General features: G+C 43.8%; 1 protein-coding gene across 2 annotated transcripts in view; it reads right to left on the bottom strand.

Moving 5' to 3' along the window:
• C8A (complement C8 alpha chain) overlaps positions 1 to 15970 on the bottom strand; it is a 64641-nt gene that overhangs the window by 29097 nt on the left and 19574 nt on the right. For both annotated transcript variants that reach the window (XM_008263970.4, NM_001082255.1), the window contains 3 exon segments: positions 10079 to 10268; positions 5990 to 6190; positions 3865 to 4105 (listed from right to left, as the gene is read on the bottom strand). In XM_008263970.4, coding sequence (XP_008262192.3) covers positions 3865 to 4105; positions 5990 to 6190; positions 10079 to 10268 — 632 coding nt within the window.

Below are 15970 nucleotides of genomic sequence, written 5' to 3' on the forward strand. Positions count from 1 at the left end.
CGAAGAGCATTGGGAGATGAGGGAGCAGTGTGTGCAGGAAGCAGGGAACATACATCATGAACAGAACCATGTCATGGAACTACTGCAAGATAAGCTGTTACTACTGTAATTGAGCCAGGCTCCAGAGAAGCCAGAAAGGAGGATACATTATTCTCTCTGTCATTCTTTGATACAAAAACAAATAATGAGAGTTCCAAAGAGGGGACAAAATAAAAAAAAATGAATCCATAAATTCAAGCCCAAACACATATAGATTCCTGCAAAAGGTACAAGGCTGTCAGTCCCAGCCCATGAAAAAATTTTAGGATCCCATTGAAATCTACTCTCTCATCTCCAACATCCAAGACTTCCCTTGACTTGCTGATGCATAGTTTCATGTTGTCTTTGGGGAATAAGTATTTGATCAAAAAACACACTAGAAGAAAACAGCTTTGTACATCCTCTGAGACAAGCCCAGAAAGGATTTGAAGCAAACCCAAGGACAAAAGATTCCTCCAGAGCAAACCAGCCAGTATGTTCATTTAAATCTTTCCTTACCATGCTCATCTGGTTGAGGACATGAATGTATACCACACAAGCTCTATCTTAGAAAGAAGCACTTAATAGCCGGCGCCGTGGCTCAACAGGCTAATCCTCCACCTTGCGGCGCCGGCACACCGGGTTCTAGTCCCAGTCGGGGCGCCGGATTCTGTCCCGGTTGCCCCTCTTCCAGGCCAGCTCTCTGCTATGGCCAGGGAGTGCAGTGGAGGATGGCCCAGGTGCTTGGGCCCTGCACCCCATGGGAGACCAGGAAAAGCACCTGGCTCCTGGCTCCTGCCATCGGATCAGCGCGGTGCACCGGCTGCAGCGGCGGCCATTGGAGGGTGAACCAACGGCAAAGGAAGCCCTTTCTCTCTCTGTCTCTCTCTCTCACTGTCCACTCTGCCTGTCAAAAAAAAAAAAAAAAAAAAAAAAAAAAAAAAAAAAAAGAAGCACTTAATAGAACATAAATTAAAGTCATATGGATCAAAGATGGCGAAAGAGAAAAACACAGAGAAAAGAGAGAAAGAGAAGGGAAAGAAAGAGTGAGAGGGGATGAAAAAAGAGACAGAGAAGACTAGTCAAACATCAGCCATGGAGAGAGGGTGTGTGCGATTGTATTTATCAAAAGGAAAAGAGGTAGATGTTTTTGTTCTTTGTAGGTTAATATGTAAATGACATTCTGATTTATTAGCGGTCTCCAGCAGATGAGGTGATGATTAGCACATTTCCATATTTATAGAAAAGCAACACTAACTTTCTGGATTTATAGAAAATCAGCTCCTCACAAATAGCAAATTGTGCTATTATCGACATATGGTTTTCTATAAACAGAACTGAGGTAATTATCCCTGGGACAATTTGTCGGTGGGCTCCTTTTGAATATTAACCACATTGGAAGCCCATTTATGCCTCACAGATTTTAAAGAGGAAGGGCCAGCAGATCCCCCAGGCAATTAATTAGTAGTCCCACACCAAAGCCAGGAGTCCAGATGAAAGCTCTACCATGAACACATGGTGGAAATCCATGGGGCCAGGGCTCCAACGCCAGATCCCTGTAGCCCTGGGCAAAGTGATCACCCTGCCTGATGCATTGCAGTGTTTGTGTGGCTAACAATGGGATAACATCAATTTCCAACTGTCTCAAAAAAATTTTAAATGAGAATATCTAGCAACTAGTAGGTGCTCAACAAATGTTAATTCCATTTCCTCCATCAAATTTTTAAATGATTCTTAAAAAGACCTGCTTGAATCAAGCTTTTCAAACCCATGTTTTTTTACATCGATCCCTCATCAGCTATTTATTTTGATTTATGATCCAGTGATCTATACATGTCTTTGTTTAACTGGAAGAAATATCTTACAGCACTAACTTACATTCAGTGCCTATGATCAGCTAGGGTATTTTCTAGCCTATCCCTTATTGTTGTTCAAAATTTTCCATAGGATGCACACATTTATTTTGAGACTTACCCTTGGGTTTCAACCTTCAATTTGAAAAATACTGTGATACAAGGGGGTAGGAACCATATTTAGATTTGCTTACCAGTGTATCCTTAGCACCATCATACAAGTACAATGTAGGCTCAATAGACCATCTTGAATTATTGAAAAAAAAGTAGATTTAGAAATGGATGAACTAATGGATTGCCATAGTCAGGAATCTGTGTTAACGATCCCTCTCAAACTCCCTGTATTTTTTTTGTATACTCATCATGTATTAAACTCTGTGTTCTGTGCTAAAGAGATAGAAAAATATTGAACAGGATACTTTCAAAGATCTTGCAATATAGATGGGAAGAACAATTTTAACATTTGAAAGATTGTTTTTTTTCTTAAAAGTAAACAGTAGGAAATCTGTGTGAATGTGTTGAAAAAAAGAAGTGGCCAGCCTAAATTGGTACATTCAAGGAAATATTTTTGTGCTGGGAATTTGAGCTTGGCTTAGCAATACAGATAGATGGTGAAATAACACTTTGATAGTAGGGGTTTCATTTTAGAGCACCTGAGACTCCATCTTGAGAAAGCACCCCCCTACCATGAGATTCTGGTCTGAAACTCTGATCTAAAACTCAGACAAAAACAGAACACTGCTTCCCACTTGGCAGAGCATAGAAACTCCCCAATATGATCGCTCAAGCTTAAACAGATAGGCTGCACCTGGACTAATGCTAAGATCATAATTTGTCTATTGTCAAGATTGTAATTGATATTAGTTTCACCTAAGCCTTAGGTCAGCTTGGCCCTAGTAACCACGTATTCCCCCACCCTGCCTCCGATCCTAGCAACCATGTATTCCCCCTCCCCTCCTTGTGATTTTTGCCTTTATAAACCCCGTTGCTTTGAGCTTTGGGGTCGAGAGTACTTTAGGGCATGAGCCCACTCTCCACTGCCGGCAATAAAGGACCGTCACATTGTATCTGTTCGCACTTGCTCGGGTGCAACGACAGCTCGTCTTTGAGCATGTCCTCATTGACTGGGACACTGGTTCTCAAGCTGCAGTGAGCCTCGGGTTAGAAAAGCACAGACTCCCCGGCCCATTCTCAGAGTTCTTGATTTGATTAGGTTTCAGTTTGGGCTTCATAATTTACTTTTCTAGCAAGTTCCCAGATGATGCTGTGGGGCCAGTTGGGCACACTCTTGGAGAAGAAGTGTTCTCAAGGTTAGAGTGAGATCATGCAGGCTGCTGATGCCATGCAGGGGAGTTTAGACATTATTCTTGGTCATTCAGGATACTAGGCAAGGAAATCAGGTTATCATGTGTGAAGTAGAAATATCTGTCTAGCGGCAATTGTGGCGAATGGCTTGGACAGGGTGAGGCTACTCTCAGAGACTATTTAGAAGCTTATTCAGTAATAAGTGAATGATGGAAGCCCAGACTGTCGCTGAAGGGTAGAGGTGGGAGGATGGATGAGAGAGCACTGCAGGACTCAGAGATTTGCAGAGAACAGAAGGAAAAGGAAAAATCTGGATGGCTCTAGGTTTTTAGCTTCATGGCTGACTGCATAGTAGTTGCACCAATCAAGAATTTACATGTAAATAAAAAAAGTTGTCACACTTCAAATAACAAAATCTCCAAATTTTTTTAAAGCAGTAAATGTGATGCAATAAGAAGCACGTAATTTTGCAGGACTGGATAAATCCTGTTTGTGGTGCTTATTGGCAAGTCATTTCACCCTTCCGGATCTCAATCCCCCGGGAATATTAATATGCATGCTACTTACAGAGTTGCTATGAAAAGTAAATGAGATCACCCAGGTCTTGGAGCTGGTGAAAACCATGCCCTGGCGTGTGTACATGTGTGTGTGTTGCGTACTGTGTATGCAAAGCATCCGTCCTACTCACCAAGAGATTCCATTTTCTCTGTGTTCAGCACCAGGATGTATTCATAAGTGCCACCCATGGATCCAGATGTGATGTAGTGGGTGCCGTAGTCATTGATGAATTTGGAATACATGCCATAATTGTATTGCTCTGGAAGCTCCACCAATGCCTGCAGCATTCCCTCATCCAGCACAATATCGTCCCTCCTCATCTTAAAATGGGCAGTCTGTACCTTCGTGAAAATTCGCATGAAGTTGTATTTCTGCCACCAACGATCACCAGTGAGTGAGGAAAAGAGAAAGCATAAATGTTACTAAACAAGAAAAAGCATTTAGTAGCTGTGGGGAAATAGATATAGGAGCATAAATACATACAATGGAATATTTTATTAAAAGATGTATTTACTTGGAAGTCTGAATTACAGAGAGAGAGGCAGTGACAGAGAGAGAGAGTCTCCATCCACTGGTTCACTCCCAAGGTGGCCACAATAGCTAGGGCTTAGTGAGGCTGAAGCCAGGGACCAAGAGCTTTATCCAGGTCTCCCATGTGAGTGACAGGGGCCCAAGGATTTGGGTCATCTCCCGCTGCTTTTCCCAAGCCATTAGCAGAGAGCTGAAATTGTAGATGGTGCAGCTGAGACACGGACTGACACCTGTATAATGGAGTACTATATTCTACAAGCATGCATTTGACACCAGAGTGGGGCAGACTTCTCTCATGCTCTCATCTCAGCTCTCAGTGCTCCCTGCCAGATCAAGTTCTCATCAGCTCTCACCGGGATTGATTACCACCACGATCTCTGACTTCCCTGCATCTGTTCTCATCTCCACACTTCCCCAGCTGGAATCAAAGTGCAACCTCCTATGCAACTATTATGCAACCATCAAGCACCATGCTTGGCATGGTGTTGGTGACATGGTGAGATGTCTTTTGACATGTTGAAGAAATATCTAGTGTCTACACTTGCATGCATCAGGTCAGGTGCAAAGGATATACTCTTGAATGAGATAGGTCCCAGCCCTTGTGTGGCTTATATCCTAGTGGTAATCTTATACTATTAAGTAATAATAAAAAGCGAGATTCTCATATAATAAATAAAGGTTAGCATTAGAGGGGGCGGTGGATTGATTTGCAAGGAAGATAAACATCCATGTGCATTACTTCCAGGTAAAAAACCTTGACTCTAAGTGACAATGAAAGTTTGCAGAAGCTATCTGCTTTCAGAAAAGTCCATATTAACATGCAATCCTTTCCTTTGGCTTAATAGCTAATTTGTGCAAAGCTCCAGAACTCAATTTACAGTTGTTGAGTCGGTTAATTTTTATAACTGTGTTTTCATCATCCAAGATAATTTTTTGAACCCCTACTAGAGCCACAGTCCTGGTGTCCATGTTACCGAGGCGTTTCGGTAGTTTTCTAATCAATTTAGTAAATATTTGTCTGCACCCTGATTAGCTCTCCATCCCCATCACTCCATTTAAGCACATCAACCCCAGCTTCGTGGGATGCATTCTCCCATGTGCAGGCCTTCGCCTGTGCTGTGTTCATGCCCCAAACATCCTCTGTCAACTTCCCTTTCCCTTTTTATGCACAACTCATACTGGTTCTTAGGTCTCCACTTAGATGGGCGTCTCTTCCTCAAGGATGCATTTCTCTACCCCGCAGGGTAACAGGCACTTAGGGGTGAACGTCTGATGGATAAGTGAGAGATTTATTAAGTATGCAGCCAACCCTCCTATGTATTTGGAAAAGTCAAGCTTGCTCCAGAATTCCAATGGAGAGGGCCTGGCTCTTTGTCTTTAACACATTACCATAAGCCATAGTTCCCTGTATGCTCCAAGTAACCATGAAAGAGGAGGGTGCGGGCGGGGGTGGGGGTGGGAGTGAGGGTGAGGGTGAAGGCAAGGGTGGGGAGGGGTGAAGTGATAAGAGTTTAGTCTTATCGTTCCATTTTATTCCCTTTGTGATGATTCTGTGAGCAAAAGCGTAATAAGAAAAACAAACATGATTACCACCGATCAGACATTTCCAATTACACAAGCAAATTAAGGTTCAATTACTACTGTACTTTTTAATGCAATTAAGGTAATACGTGTTCAGCGTAGATTATGGAATTCTGTGAGATGCAGACATTATGTTTTAGTACCTTCTCATTATACTGGCTTAACTTATTCAAGAACGAAGCATCTTCCGACCCGGATACGCCCACAGTGCCTAATAGGGGACTGCCCGTCGGGCCTGCGCTAATGGTTACTCCAGCAGAATGAGACTTGTCATTTTTCACTTTGGAAAAAAGGTCATTTCCATCCACATACAACTCAAAGGAGATGCCAGTGTCTGCCCGCGCCTGGAGAGAAACAAATAGCTTTAGCTTTGTGAACAGAGAGCTGTTTTTTCAGTTCATTTTCAATATTTAAATCTTTGCTTTGTAAAGTATCTAAAGTTTCAGATTATTAGAAGTAATTATTTTAAAGGGCTAACCCAGATATCAGATTGACACAGAAAATATGGCAGTGTTAGTGTTCAGTGGTGCTACTAAAATATTTATTTTACACAATACACACACAGATGATTCTAATAACATGCTGTATCATATGAGCATGAATTCTTTTTTTGTTTTAAAAATGTTTATTTATTTGAATGACAGATACACACACACACACACACACACACAGGGGTTGATCTTCTATCTGTTGGTTCACTCTCAAAATGCTTACATTAGCCAGGGCTGGCTTGGTTGAAGCCAGAAGACTGGAACTTCATCTGAGTCTTTCACGGGGGTGTCAGGGACCCAAGCACTTGAGCCATCATCTGCTGATTCCCAGGATACATTGACAGGACTCTGGATCAGAAGCAGAGTAGCCAGGACTTGAACCAGGTACTCCAACATGTGGTGCACGTATCCCAGACAGTGGCCCAGCCCCCTGCGCCACAGCAAGGGTTTCTTTCTGGTTGGCTTCTCTTCGTGGAGACAAGGCCATGAGCCTCTGCAATGGTGACCCACAAAAAGCCATGACTGGGCATGGAGTGGGGAGGAAGGGAGCTGAGGAGGCTGCGTAGATGCTTGCAGTCTCCGGCAGAGCTGTGCTTTAGGGCTGTCTATGGTGATTTCATTCCAGACACACAATATGAGGGCACTTCAAAAGGTCCATGGCAAATGAATTGAAAGATAAGTTTATTTTTATGCAAAAATTGTTTGAAATCCATGCACTGGTTTTCCTAACACACATTTTCCATGAACTTTTTGAAGGCCCTTTGTAGAGTTTTATTTCTCTGGTGACTTAAGCTGAGGCAAGACCGTGTCCCTCACAGGAGCCAAAGAAGCCACCCACAAGAGCCTCTGAGTAGGGTGCCGTGCCATCACCAGAGATGCTGTTGAAATGGAGCCTCCTAGGGCCGGTACCGTGGCATAGAAGGTTAAGCCTCTGCCTTCAGTGCTGGTGTCCCATACAGGTGCCCATTCAAGTCCCGGCTGCTCCACTTACAATCCAGCTCCCTGCTAATGTGCCTGAGAAAGCAGTAGAGGATGACCCAAGTGCTTGGGTCCTTGCATGCACATGGGAGATCCAGAAGAAGCTCCTGGGTCCTGGCTTTGTCTTGGTTCAGTCCTTACCATGGTGACCATTTGGGGAGTGAACTAGCAGATACAGATCTTTCTCTCCTCTCTCTGCACCTCTGCCAGAAAAGAAAAGAAAAGAAAAGAAAAGAAAAGAAAAGAAAAGAAAAGAAAAGAAAAGAAAAGAAAGAGAAAGGAAGGAAGGAAAGAAGGAAAGGAAGGAAGGAAGGAAGGAAGGAAGGAAGGAAGGAAGGAGGGAAGGAAGGAAGGAGGGAGGGAGGGAGGGAGCCTCCAGAGGCTGGAGTGTGGGGCAGTATTTGCCATGCTGGATCCCATATTGGAGCACCAGTCCAAGTCCCAGCTGCTGCACTTCTGATCCAGCTCCCTGCTAATGCACCTGGGAAGCAGCAGATGATGGCCCAAGTGCTTGTTCCCCTGCCACCCACATGAGAGATCTGGATGCGGTTCCTGGCTTCTGACCTTGGCCTGGACCAGTACTGTTGTTGAGGCCATTTTGGGGAGTGAAGAGGAAGACAGAAGGTATCTCCCCCCCGCCCCACTTCTCTCTCTGCCTTTCAAATAAATACATAAATGTTAAAAAAAAGAAAAGAAAAGAGACACTGAGCTTCCATTATTTTGAGTCTCAATATCTCTGGTGATCAGAATTTTCTTTCCATGGTAGGACCGATGATGGGCATTAGTAAGACATTGCTGCTTCCAGCTGCTGGGAGTTGAGAATCCTTTGTTCCTGCAGCATGGCGCAGTCTGTCTCACCTGACACATAAGCCTTCCCTGAGATTAGGACAACAGCATTGTCAGTGATTCCCATCATGGCCTTTATCGACCTGATATGGAGTAGAAGCTGGTGTGGGGATGGGACAACAAAGCTGTTCAAAAATGGATGAATTAAGCTGCCATTAGAAATACTGGCTTCCTATATCAGAGTTCCAGTTTGAGTCCCTGATCCTCTGCTTCCAGTCCAGTTGTGCTAATGAGTCTGGAAAAGCAGTGAAAGATACCCCAAGAGCTTGGACCCCTGCAATCCATGTAGGAGAACCGGGTGGAGTGCTGGGCTCCTGGCTTCAGCCTGGCCCAGACCTGGATTTGGGGATGGAAGATCTCTCCTTCTCTCTCTCTCTCTCTCTCTCTCTCTCTCTCTCTCTGTGTGTGTGTGTGACTCTCCCCTTAAAAAGTGGACAAATAACTAAATGAATCTTAAAATAACACACAACTAACCACAAAAGCCTGATGTCATCTCCTGTCAACACTTCTTTCTGGAGAAACTGAGGAGAGGGGAATATGGGACCAGTTATCTGTTCAGAACTCTGGGATCCTGCTGTTTCTCTCCATAGATTTACTGTGTATGGGTGTAACAGATGTGACTATGTAGATATAGGTTGTATTGACTATCTACTCTTCTAAATGATAAATAGCCTGAGTTTACTTCAGACAGATCTCAGTTTGATTCTTGTCTTTGTCACATACTGAAGTACAACTCTGTGCCTGACACTTTACCCTCTGAAGTCTCTCTTTTTTTTAGATTTATTTATTTTTATTTAGAAAGCCAGAGTTAACAGAGAGAGAGAGAGAGAGAGAGAGAGAAAGGAGGAGGAGGAGAGAGAGAGAAGAAGAAGAGAGAGAGAGAGAAGGAGAGAGAGAGAGAGAGATCTTCCATCTGCTGGTTCACTCAAGCTGGGCCAGGACAAATCCAGGATCCAGGAGCTTCCTCCGGATCTCCCATGTGGGTGCAGGGGCCCAAGGACTTGGGCCATCTTCTGCTGCTTTCCCAGGAGCATTAGCAGGGAGTTGGATCAGAAGTGGGGCAGCTGGCACTCCAATCAGTGCCCATATAGGACACTGGCATCACAGGCAGTGGCTTTACCTGCCACACTACAATGCTGGTCCCTTAAGTCTCTTTTTTATATATGTACCTAAAACGGGATAGTGATCATATCCACCCCATTTTATTGTTGTGGAGATCAAATGGGAGAGTATATTAAAGGTAGAAAATCTAATTCAGAGTAAGCATTCAGCAATATCAGAATGGACATTCTAAGTCAGAATGTCTGAACATAAAGGAGGAGAGGGAAAGGCATAAATGCCCACAGCAGACTCTGGAACTGATCCTGAGCCACCTGGGGCTCCCAGGCGTCCAGGAGACCACAGAATCTTAGGGATGGAGAGAGTCCTAGAGGTCCTCCTCAATTTGCAAGCATTTTCGAACAGAGGAAGTCCTTCCTGAAGCAAAATCCCATGCAAAAGACTAACGTTTGAAAATGATCCGTGTGAACTGCTCTTGGTGAAGCCGGGGCCACAGGTCTCAGAACCTCACCCCTCTGTAGGCTGCATCCTGACTCTCCACGCTTCACAGATTAGGAGGAAATTGCCCCTACCACACCTGGGGGCAGAGTGAGCTCATCTCTCAAGGTCTTTTCCAAGCACACTTGCAGCCGGATAGGCCATCCCACTGGCAGGCCTGAGGACAGAGCCCAGAGATGTTTTCTTTGGTGTGGGGCCACGGGTTAGCAGATGGGTCTATGTTCTGCCTCCCAGTATCCTTCAACGCCGAGCACACCCCCTGGGCAGGTGGAAAAGGGCCTGCAAGCTCTACACAAAATCAAAGCTTCCAGAGCAGGGAAGATCTGTTCCTCCCTGCCACACTCCCCCTGCCAGACGTACTTCGAAGTGGTACTTCAGGAAGTTGTAGGGTTTCCGAAAATACTTGTCATCCTCTCCGTGGTGCAGACGCTCACAGACCGGGTCATAGCGAAGCTGCCGCCACTCCCCGTTGTACACGGTCTCACACCGGCCCCCGTAGTACCTGGCATCATACACACTCTGTGCCTCTTCCTGGGTCAGGATATTGTACCTAAATTGAAAAGACAGTTTCTGAGAGGGGGTGAGGGGGAGAGAAAGGGAGAGAGCGAGCGAGCAAGTGAGAGTGCTTTGGGAAGGCAAAGAAGGTATAAAATGGCATCTTCTGGAAGATGTTGTAGCTGGAAGTTTGAACAGTAGTTTCTCAAACTGTGTTCCTAGGAGCCCTAAGATTCCTTGGAGTGCCTTAAGAACTAGTTTAGGTAACAACAGAAGACTGAGTGGGCCAGGCCTGGGGTCCCAGTTTCCCTTTAAATATTTGTTGAGTAAGTTAGGGAGGCAGGTGCACAATTATTAAAAGTCCAAGCAGCAGAGCCAGAGAGGCTGGGCCTGACACCCCGCTCTGCCACGTGGAGTTGTGTGACCTTGGGCACATCCTTTACCTGCTCTGTGCCTCTGATTAGTCCTTCGTAAAAAGTAGTTAATAGTACCATGACTCCCACAGAGTTACATATGGGTTGCTCACGCACATGAATCACAGCCATGCTCGGCGTGCATGAAGTACTGACCAAATGTTGCTGGTGTTTCTGTTAACATGATTTTGGAAGAGGACACTGATGCTGAAAGCTAAGTTTGAAATACTGGAAGACTTGCACAGTGCCATGGTTAAGATCATAATCCTCAGAAAGGCACACCGCGTGCAGAGTTGGAAAGCCTACCAGTCTCCTGCTTACTTTCCAGCTCTGCCACTCACTAGCTATGTGACTATGAACATTCTGGATGCTCTCTGAAGTTCTTTGTACTCATTTGAAGAACTGACATAAAAATATCTACCTCTCTCAGGGCTGGCATTCTGGTACAGCGGGTTAAGCTGTTGCCTATGAGGCCAGCATCCCATATATGGGCTGGAATGAGTCCTGGCTGCTCCTCTGCCAATCTAGCTCCCTGCTAATGTGCCCAGGAAAGCAGCGAAAGATGGCTCAAGTATTGGGCCCCTGTTTCCCATGTAGGAGACCTGAATGAGTCCCAGGCTCCTGGATTCAGCCTGGCCCAGCCTTGGCCTTTGCAGCTCTTTGGGAAGTGAATCAGCAGAAGGAACATCTCTCAATCTCTCTGTCTCTCACTCTCTCTCTCTCTCCCCCTCTCTGGAACTCAGCATTTCTAATTAATTTATTAGTTGATTAATTAAAAATAATAATACCTACCTTTCATGGGTTTTGTCAAGTCTGAATGAAAGTATTAAAGTAAAGCACTCAGTAAATGATACTTCCTTCTCCCTAACCCACACCCTTCCAGAAATATCATCCCTTTTTCCCTCGTTGGAGTATTTCAAATATATCTGTTTCATGTCCTAAAAGCACATGGTTTTTATTATGTTTAGGTAAATGCAAAGTAGGTAAAATAAAGCTTTGATTTTCTAAAATGGCAAATTGAACAGAAAAAAAAAATAGAGATGGATAAGGCTTCCAAGACTCAACAATCAAAGCCTCCTAAGAGGAGAACCTAAGTTCCAGATGATGAATGTATGGCTTGTCTCCACCCCTCAGACTCCTGTTTAGCCTTTCAGACCCAATTGACTTATTTTTAAATAACTATTCAGTCTTTTCTTCTTTCCTGTGTAGTCATTTTTCTTCTTTTAAAAATAATTATTTATTTGAAAGACATAGAGAGACGGGTGACAAATGGATTGAATTTCCATGTACTGGTTCACTTACAAATGCCAACCACAGCTGGGGCTGGGTTAGACCAAAGCTGGGAATGTGACCATGTCTTCAATATGGGTGGCAGGGATCTAAGGACTTCAACCATTCTTTTTGCCTTCCAGGATCTGCATTATGATCTGGAGTCAGGAGCCAGAGGGAAATATTTAACCCAATATGGGATGCAGGCTTATTGACCACTATGCTGAATACCCACCACAAAGCCCAATTTATTTATTTTCTAGAAGGCTTTTATTTAATGAATACAAATTTCATATGTACAGCTTTTAGGAATATAGAGTTTCTCCCCCCCGCACCCTCCCATCCCAACTCCCATCCCACCTCCTACTCCCTCTACCATCCCATTCTTCATTAAGGTTCGTTTTAATTGACTTTATATACAGAAGACCAACTCTATACTAAGTAAGGATTTCAACAGTTTTCACCGACACAGACACACAAAGTATAAAGTACACTTTGGAAACAAGTTTTACCATTAATTCTTATAGAACACCTCATTAAGGACAGAGGTCCTACATGGGGAGTAAGTGCACAGTGACTCCTGTTGTTGATTTAACATCCTTGTTTTTTATGTCAGTGACCACTGAGGATCTTGACATGAGCTGCCAAGGCTATAGAAGTCTTTTGAGTCCAAAACCTCAGTCAATATTTAGACAGGGCCATATGCGAAGTGGAAGTTCTCTCCTCCCTTCAGAGAAAAGTAAATCCTTCTTTGATGGTCCTTTCTTTCCACTGGGGTCTCACTCACAGAGCTCCTTCATGCAGAACAGTTTTTGCCACTAAGTCTTGGTTTTCCATGCCTGAAATACTCTCATGAGATTTTCAGCCAGATCCAACTGTTGTAGGAGCTGATTCTGAGGTCAGAGTGCTTTTTAGGGCATTTGTCATTCTATGAGTCTGTTGTGTGAACTGCTTCCCATGTTAGAACTTTCTCTTATTTTTAATTCTAACTATTGTTATTAGCAGACACTTGGTCTTATTTATGTGATCCATTTGACACTTATTCCTATCTTTATGATCAGTTATGCACTTAAAATGATCACTTTAACTAGTAAGATGGCATTAGTACCTGCCAACTTAATGGGGTTTGGAGTCCCATGGCAAGTTTTTAGCTTCACCCCAGGGGTAAGTCCTCAGGAATGTGAGCCGAATTGTACAGCTCCTCCCTCTCATTCCCACCAAACTGTACAGCTCCTCCCTCTCTCATTCCCACTCTTGTACAAAGCCCAATGTCAGTGTTGCCTCCTCCATATGGATTTCCTTGATTATCCTGGGCAGAAAATTGTTCCCTTCTCTATGTTCCCATGGCCTCTGGCATAGCATTTATCATAACTCTTTTTGCCCTCTGTGCAAAGGCAAAAAGGTAGATGAGCAGGGCATACATTGTGAATAAAACCTGCCTCAGAGATAAATGGATAATTACAGCACACCTGGCATATAGTCGAAATTCCATGTAAGTTAAGTTTTTTCTCCTCTTCCTTTCTCCATCTGCTTCTTCACATTAGTGGAAGTGATGTAATAATAGCTATGATGAATTGAATACATATTCTACTAGACATTTAGCATATATTAGCTTTCAACCTCATGACAATTTTGCAAATGCAGAAATTGAAGCTTAGAAAAATTAAGTAACTTGCCTTTAGTCACAGCTGGATTTTTCCCTATGATTTTTGTTTTTAACAGTGAAAACTGAGTTCTGTATTTTTATTCCACCCTGCAATTTCTATCTCCCCATCCACTGAATGTGTTTCTTCCTGTAGCTTATAAATATAGCCTTTTAACAGACCAAACAAAAATTCAAAGCACAAAAAGCCCTAAGATTGTATTATAACTTTTTTTTTTTTTTTTGGACAGCAGAGTCAGACAGTGAGAGAGACAGAGAGAAAGGTCTTCCTTCCATTGATTCACCCCCCAAATGGCTGCTATGGCCAGCACGCTGCACTGATCTGAAGCCAGGAGCCAGGTGCTTCCTCCTGGTCTCCCACGAAGGTGCAGGGCCCAAGCACTTGGGCCATCTTGTACTGCCTTCCTGGGCCACAGCAGAGAGCTGGACTGGAAGAGGGGCAACAGGGACAGAACCGGCACCCCAACCAGGACTAGAACCCAGGGTGCCGGTGCCGCAGGTGGAGGATTAGCCCAGTAAGTGGCAGCGCTGGTCATATTATAACTTCTAAGCATATGTAAAGCCTAGGTAGCTCTGGAAAGTCTGGTTGAAAGAGCCCCCAAAAAACATGAAAAGACAAACTCAGAGAAGATCTATCTCTTATACACCTGCCACATATATAAGAAATAGTCACACATCTGTATAAAATTATGTGTATAAGGATGTTCATTGCATCATTGTTTATCAGAGAAAAATTGAAAACATCTAATTATCCTTTAATAGAAAGTAGTCAAATAAATTATTCTATAGTTATATTATAGAAGAAGAGTCAACAAGCCTGCAAAAACATAAAAGGCCAGATAAGAAATATTTTTGGCTTTGTAGGGGACAGATCTGAGTTGCAGATCCTTAACTATGCCATTGTAGGGTGAAAGTGTGTTCCAATAAAACTTTATTTATAAAAGCAGTGGCTGGATTTTGTCTTCAGGCCATAATTTGCTAAACCATCTCATAAAATACTATGTTGCTTAAGAAAAAAAAGGAGGTAGAAAATATGCAAAGAAGGGGGGGGCTCTTCAAAACGCATTGTTAGGATGTGAGGGTGATCTGGCTGCGACATCTGTCACCCCATTGATCGCCAGGGTTGATTCGGCTGATCTGGCTGGCTGGGCGGGTGTCTCCTTCATCCCTCACTGCTACACGTGCGTCCCCCTGAAGCTGCACGCTCGGTCGAAGAGGACGACCTTCCCCGCTAGAGGAGGACCAGTCTTTGGTCGAGGGTATATGAGTGGCTGTGTTCCCCTGCTAAAACCTCCAACCAAGCTTCAAAATGCATTGTTAAATGAAGCCAGCAAGTTACAACAGTATGGATAGCAGGATCACATTTGTGCAAAATACACCCATATCTAAAGTGCAGAATGCACACAGACAGATATTTTATACACTATATATTACCAACACTTTTTAAAACCTGACCCAGAAGTGCTAATACCAAACTTTGACAAAAGTAGGCTCTAGGGTGGGCAGGGACAGAAGATGATTGGGTGAGATACAGAGACACTCAGTTTCTACGTCAAACATATATTGCTACTTTAATAGTAAATAAGACTTTAAAACTGATGAATGATTAAATCTGAGACAATGAGAGGTCAAGAAGGGCCTGTGAGATCTTGAGATGTGTAGAGAAACCATCGGGGGGGGGGGGCATTCCACTGCTCTGCATTCAGCGTGGGTGAAGCATAGCCTGAGGATGCACACTTGAAATCCTCCCACTGAATCCACGAGAGCAGGGTTGTGGACCAGGAGCTTTTGGTCAGTAAGGAAGGAATTATTTTGTAGCTCAACATCTCAAAATCCCATGTGTCTACTCAGTTTATTGCACAGTCACTTTCAAAATCAATGGCAATCCTTTTGATTGGGTTGTGGGCTGAATTCTGTCTCCCTGACATTCATAGATTGAAGTCCTAACCCTCCAACCCTCAAACTGTGACTATACTCAAGATAAACTTCTTAGAGAGCTAATTAAGTTAAAATGAGGTCATTAGGGTGTGTTCTTATCCAATATGAGTAAAGTCCTTGGAAGATGTGTGTGTGTGTCCACATGTACTTCCAGGAGCCAATCCCATCTGGGAGGTACACTGGGATGGCAGAGCAATCAGACACTAATGAGTAAAAGCTGCTTTCTTCAGAACCCATGGCTGTCCCTGAGTGGCTGCAGCTTGGCTGCGTCCCTTTCTGACCACATTTCCACATTTCCTTATCTGCAAAGATCCAGCTGGTCACGTCGATTTGTTTCAGTGCAACCAGCATGCAGGGAGAGGTTCTTATAGGACAGGCTCTGCTCTAGGAGTGGAGGGGATGAAATGATTAGTCAGAAGTAACCTCTGTTCACAAAAAGTCTATATTGAAGTCAGGTGACAAACCCAAGGCAAA

This window comes from Oryctolagus cuniculus, chromosome 7 (genome assembly GCF_964237555.1).
Source record: "Oryctolagus cuniculus chromosome 7, mOryCun1.1, whole genome shotgun sequence".
Lineage (NCBI taxonomy): Eukaryota > Metazoa > Chordata > Mammalia > Lagomorpha > Leporidae > Oryctolagus > Oryctolagus cuniculus.